Here is a 6,000-nt window from a genome sequence, read left to right on the forward strand (position 1 = left end):
TTTCATCTTTTTAGGGCTGCACCCATGGCATATGGTAGTTCCCAGGCTAGGGGTCAAATCGGAGCCGTAGCCGCCAGCTTACACCACAGCCAGCAACACAGGATCCGAGCCGCGTCTTCAGCCTACACCACATCTCACAGCAATGCCGGATCCTTACCCCAATGAGCAAGGCCAGGGATTGAACCTGCGTCCTTATGGATGCTAGTTAGGTCCATTACCTGCTGAGCCACAATGGGAACTCCAAACATTTTTTTAATTTAAAAAAAAAAATCCAACTAAAAGTCAAGGTCCTTGAGTGGAAGATAAAGCAATAGTGGCCGTGGCTGCGCCCCTCTGAGTCTGGGCCCTACAAAGAGACCCCCAGGCCCCCTCCAAAACACCCCCAACTCTTGCCCTGGATTTCAGCAGTTCCACTGCAGAGAACTATTCAGCATCCCTCCAGCCCCACTGCCCCTCTGGCTGAATCAATTTCCTCAACAGCTCTGGAGCCTGCATGGCCTCTTCCCCGAAGTCCCCAAAGCAAACCAATGACAATTTTTTCCCACTTGGGGAGACAGACTGGACCAGGAGTTATGGAATATATGATCATAAAGTTGCTGAGCTTCACAGGCTGCCATAGAAACTGCCCAGAGGACAAAAGGCGAACGAATGCACAGCTGCAGTCTATAAAAATTTCACAGCCTCGGAAAAAGCTGCCGTTTCAGGCTCTGATACTGCACGACACCCATATTGATTAGAGAGTGCATTTGCCACAGTTATTTTGAGTCTGCCCAAGGCCTCCTTCCAGGATGTTCTTTTCCTCTTCAAATGACTCTTTCGCGGCCTGCCTGTTGAAAAGGCAGGCTCCCTCTGCTTTCTACAGCCCTCCCCCATCTGAGACGTTTTGCACACAGCAAAGATCAGGTCTGATAACTGCCCCCTGGATCCCAACACTGAAGTCCCCAAAGGAAAAATCTAGACAGAGAAAAGCCTTCCTGACCCTTCCCAAGTCCCATCACATCCCACTGGACACAGCACGTTTCAGGCCCAGGACAAAGCTGGTCCATTCGCCTGGCAGGCAAGGCACGCTCACATTCTCAGGGCTTTTGCTCCAGCATTCCCCGGGAGCTGCCCGCCCTCTCTGCTTGGCAAATGCTGACCCAACCACTGTTGGGTCCCAAAGTACCCTCATAAAATGGTCCATCCTCTGAGAAGCTCCTTCGTCCGCCAAAAGTGCTTCTAATGCCAAAGCTTCCCCCCACAGCCCCATCACGATGCTGGAGTTTACAGTTAGGTGTTCGCTGCCCAGTCCTCTCAACTACATCTTTGAGGGCAGGGACTTGCCCATTCCCAGCTGGAACCTTACCACCCAGGTCGGGTACGGGTACCACACACATTCACTGAATTAAGTAACGAAACTCTTCTCCTGAACCTGTCATAATGACTCTCACTGAGCAAGCATCATAATGTACCAAGCACTTCCTGTACATTATCTTCAATCCTCACAAGCACCAGAGACCTTCTGTATCAGCAGCCCCATTGACCTGATAAGAAAGCAACTAAGGCTCCGAGAAGTGAAGTCACCTGCCCAAGGTCACACAGCAAATGACTGACTTTGCTCTACACAAGCAAATGTCACTTCCATCTCATCCTGATTGCAAAAGAGCTCAAGAGTTCATCCAAGTCGAAACTGACTCTGTCCTCAAAACCGAAGGTGAAGAGAGAGCAAGGAATGAGACGACTTCAAGATTCAGATCCAAAAGCAAAGGAGAGGGGCTAAAACATCTCAGACCTAGGCTGCTACCAGGGCAACAGCTGCAGGAGAAATGCCCTGAGGACAAGGCAAAGGAACAGAGAGGAAGTCTAGAGGGAACAGGTGTGGAGGGTGGCCCTGCAGCCTCAGGGGTGCTCTAGACAGATTTCTGACCCTCTGCCCCCCTCCAGGACCACATAAGATAATGCATAGGCTTCCCCCGAAGAATCTCAGCTCATTCCAACCCCTCCCCATGCAGTGTATCTCCCCAGCATCGCAAAACACATACACACACACACACACACACACACACACACACACACACCATTTCCCATCCAGATTGCATGTAGATTGCAAATTCTCTGAAACCTCCACGGGAATTTTTCAGTCTCAGCCAAGAACAGTCTTGGGGCAAATGTGCTAATTGCTGACCTTGGCAAGGAGTTTGATCCAGGAGACAGTTCTCTCCGGGGTCAGATTTCTGTCTCTGACCAGCTGGGAGTCATGAACATGTGCTCAAAAGTTCTTGAAATATGTACGCCTTTCCTGAGAGCCACAGCAGGGGCTCGGGAGTGTGAGAAGAAGGAGAAGGCAGGTTTCAAAGGGGCCGGCAGCCGCCCCCAAAGTCCAGTTCAAAAATCTCCGGAGGCAGCCACCTCTGCAAGCTGCACAAAGGCCCTGCATGAGATCAAAAATCTACCCACGGCCCATGTAGAGAGACTCTCCCAGCCTTGTACCCTGAGGTGACACCACAGACACCAGGAATTCACAAAGACACACAAGCTGCAAGAGAATCTGGGCAAACAAATTACATAGGTCTGTAAACACACACACATGTGCTAACCACACACCACACACACACTACAAAGCTTGGTCCTTGGAAAGGACTGAGTTTTCTCAAGAATTTAGAAGTGCGTGACAACAGGGTAAGAGAAATGATGTTTTTATGACTTGTCATGGTCAATGTCTTTAAACCTTGTATCTCCCACTCCAGGCTCCTGACCTCTTGGCATTATTCACGAGTCCCCTGGTCCAGGTCACACCTACCCCTGTCTGGGTGCTGAATGTAACACAACCCAAGCCCCCAACCTAAATCCCTTGGGTTCCATTGTCTGCTTGGGGATGGCTGGATGCGCAAGTGGGAAACCAGTGCCTCACACCTGCAAGAGAAGAATTTTTAAGGTTCTGAGGCAAACAATGGGGAGAAAGGGGGAGACTAGAAACTTCAGCTCCATCCCATCCTGCGGCCCATCCCCAGCTGCAAGCCCTCAGAGCCCAAATCCACACCTCCTGCTCAGCACCCAGCCCAAGCCCCACGCGCCCAAAAGGAGACATGGTGCCTGGCGAGTGTGAGGAGCTTCCCTCCTGGGTGTCAGGAAGGCTTTCTGGCTCCGATTCACAGGCACCCTGGAGGAATAAAGTGCTGGCGCAGTGGGAAGGGCCTGCCTTGCCCAGTGCAGGGTGCAGGTGTGAGGACCGGAGCTGACAGCCCCCTCAGAGGGCCCTTTGAATCCCAAGAAAGGGAACCGGGGGCGCTCCCGGCTCCTGGCTCCTGGCTTGGGAGGGACTCTGACAGGCACTGACTCGTCTATTGGCTGCAGAGCCCAGGCCCCAACGTCCTGCCCCACCTTTAGCCCTGAATTGCGCCGGGGTGGGAGGGCCACCTCGGGGCTCCCCGCGGCCGGGGGATGGGGCCATACTCACAGGCGCTCGGTGTTCCGTGGGATGTTCTTGGGGATGGCCTGCAGCCCCGTGCCGTGGCAATCCACCGTGGTGCCAGTGCAGGTGCAGAGGGCGGGGCACGCCGTGGCACCCAGGCGCCACGCGGCTGCCCACAGCAGCAGCCACAGCTCGGGCCGGACGAGCCCCGCCGAGGGCCCCCTCCGGGGCGTCAGCGCCATGGTGCCCTCACCGAGTCCCTCTTGCGTGCCAGACGGCGGCAGCCGCTTACCATCCCCGTCTGGGGTGGCCTCCAGGTGCAGCACCGGGGCAGAGCCGCCGAAGAGACCGCGGGCTTGTACGCTGCGCCCTTGAGGGCCGGGTGGCACCTTGCTCCTCCAAGCGACGGCGCCTGTGCGCGGACGGAGGGAGGGCGCCTCGGGCGGAGGGCGCTCGGCTCCTCTCCGGTTTCTCGCTGGCTGCGTCTCCCTCCCTCCCTCCAGCTCCCAACTGACTGCTGCGAGGAGGAAAATGGGCAGGCCCCGCGCGCGCACGCACCCCGCGCACACACACACACACACACACACACACGCTCACATACACACGCTCACACCCGCACGCTCGCTCCCACCAGGCAGTCATCCATCAATCGAAAAGCACACATCCAGAGCCAGACTCCTCCCCGCCCTCCCCCCGCACCCCCTCCCCGCCTCCGCCTCCCAACGACCACTCGGCGGCCTCGCCAAAGCAGCGTACAGTTTCAAAGGTGGAACCTCCGAGGCGCGGGCAGGGGCTCTGGGGAGGGCAGCCCACAGTCCAACCTGTCAGGTCCCGACCCTCACCAGCTCTACACACACACACACACACACACACACACACACACACACACACACACAGCGGATGCACACACTTATTCAGAGGTGGGGAGAGGGGGGGTCTTATTTTGCCACCTGGACCCCTTCCCCCAGGCCACAGACACCCTTTCCCAGAGGGCAGAAATGGCTCTCCAGACCCCACCAGCCTTGCTTTTTCAGTGCTTGGTGAGAGGAAGTCCTGAACCCCAGGTGACCTCTCCAGGCCACCTACCTCACTTAGCCTGACACCGGGGGTGTGGGGGTTGGGGAAAGTTGTGCACAAAAGCCCTCGGCCAAGCAAGTCTCCTCTTCCTCAACACTTTCTCTGACAAGACAGCAGCGACCCCACTTCTCCAAGGGGAGCCTGGAAGCTAACTCCCCTTAGGATGAGAGGGCCCTGATTTGGATATTTGCACAGCTGGGAGGTGTTAATTCTGCCCATTGGGCTATTCTGGAATCCCAGAATACCAGTGGGGGTTGGAAATCCAGCAGATACCGGTACTGTGCTCACACCAAGGTAACCTCCCTTTCTGACAGGTGAAAACAGCTGAAAACCTGAAAATGAATATCCTGTCCTATCATCAACAGCAGAGAGGGCCAGAAAAGGGCTGGGCAGCCTGCATCAGGCCCTGAGCCTTCTCAGTCCTCTGGGCAGGCATGACTCTCACTGTAAGGCTGCTGCAGATGGGAACAGAAAATCCAGGTGGAGAGAGAATCAGCTTCAACCCAGGAAAGATAAGGACCTCCCCCAAATCAAACAGAGCTGTGGTTTGTTGGTACCCTGTAGGACCCGCATCCTTTGTCCATCAGTTGGGGCCCTAGCTTCAAGGCTGCCTACAGCTCAGCAAGAAGAAGCAGCTGAGCAGGCCAAGAAGCACTTCCCTTCCCCTCTGCAGGAGCTGGCTACTTGGGTTTCTCCTTGGAAGAAACCAGAAAGAAAAGTGACTGGTCCAGGAGGTGCCAGAGTAGACATGGCACGGTACAGCGTGCCAGAGGGGATAGTGTGGTATTGATAGACTCAACAAAATTAAATTCCTTTCCTTTTTTGCCCCACCCATGATGCGTGGACGTTCCTGAGTCAAGCATCAAACCTGCACCGCCGCCAGGTCCTTAACCCATGGAGCCACTGGGGAACTCCAAGATTAAATTCTTATCGCCCACCAGGTACCAAAAGTCTCAGGGTTTTTCTTTGTTTTTCATTTCCATCTTACTGAAACATTTGCAATATCTCTACTGTTATAGACAGAACTGCAGCCAGTATATCACAACTACTGTGGCTGATTTTATGGGCTTCTGACAGTTCTTTTGAAAAATTTCACTCATCCTATCCACGACCTCCAACCCAGGCCCTAGGGCCTGAAGCATCAATTTGATGACAGTTCAGGGAGAAGGGGCTTTCTCGGGGGTCCCTGTGTGGTGTGAGCTTAGGAAACCTCCCCACAAGTCAAGCCAGAGCACTGTCTGCAAGGGCCTTCTCTCCCCTCTCTTTCATGAATTCCTTCTCTTCCACAGGGCGCTCAGCCCCCTTCCCCTCCCCAGCCCTCCCCAGCTGCCTCAGGCAGAGTTAAAATCCTCCTTCCTCTGAGCCTGCTGCTTTGTTTATCCCCTCTTAGCTGGAGCTCTGTTTACACATGTGGCTCCTTCCCTGATGCTCCTCCAGCAGCAAAGCCTCCCCGCCCCCACCCCAAGGCTTCCTCATGTCCTCACTTGGGCACTTAACCCAGCACCTGGCACTTAGTAGGCCCGTCACAGACG

At 55.0% G+C, this 6,000-nt stretch overlaps 1 protein-coding gene across 9 annotated transcripts in view; it reads right to left on the minus strand.

Annotated features, from left to right (window-relative positions):
* SLIT1 (slit guidance ligand 1) overlaps positions 1–3,903 on the minus strand; it is a 179,365-nt gene extending 175,462 nt beyond the window's left edge. For all 9 annotated transcript variants that reach the window (XR_014826653.1, XR_014826652.1, XR_014826656.1 and 6 more), the window contains exon 1: positions 3,437–3,903. Coding sequence is in view for 2 of the 9 variants with exons in the window: in XM_084994951.1 (XP_084851077.1) it covers positions 3,437–3,633 (197 nt within the window). In the remaining 7 variants the exon portion in view is untranslated. The remainder of the gene's footprint in view (positions 1–3,436) is intronic.
* Between the last annotated feature and the right edge of the window lie 2,097 nt (positions 3,904–6,000).

Source organism: Sus scrofa, chromosome 14 (genome assembly GCF_054392235.1).
Source record: "Sus scrofa isolate SSC_HxYL_T2T_F1_AM1 chromosome 14, Sscrofa_HxYL_maternal_Yorkshire_Landrace_v2.0, whole genome shotgun sequence".
Taxonomy (NCBI): domain Eukaryota; kingdom Metazoa; phylum Chordata; class Mammalia; order Artiodactyla; family Suidae; genus Sus; species Sus scrofa.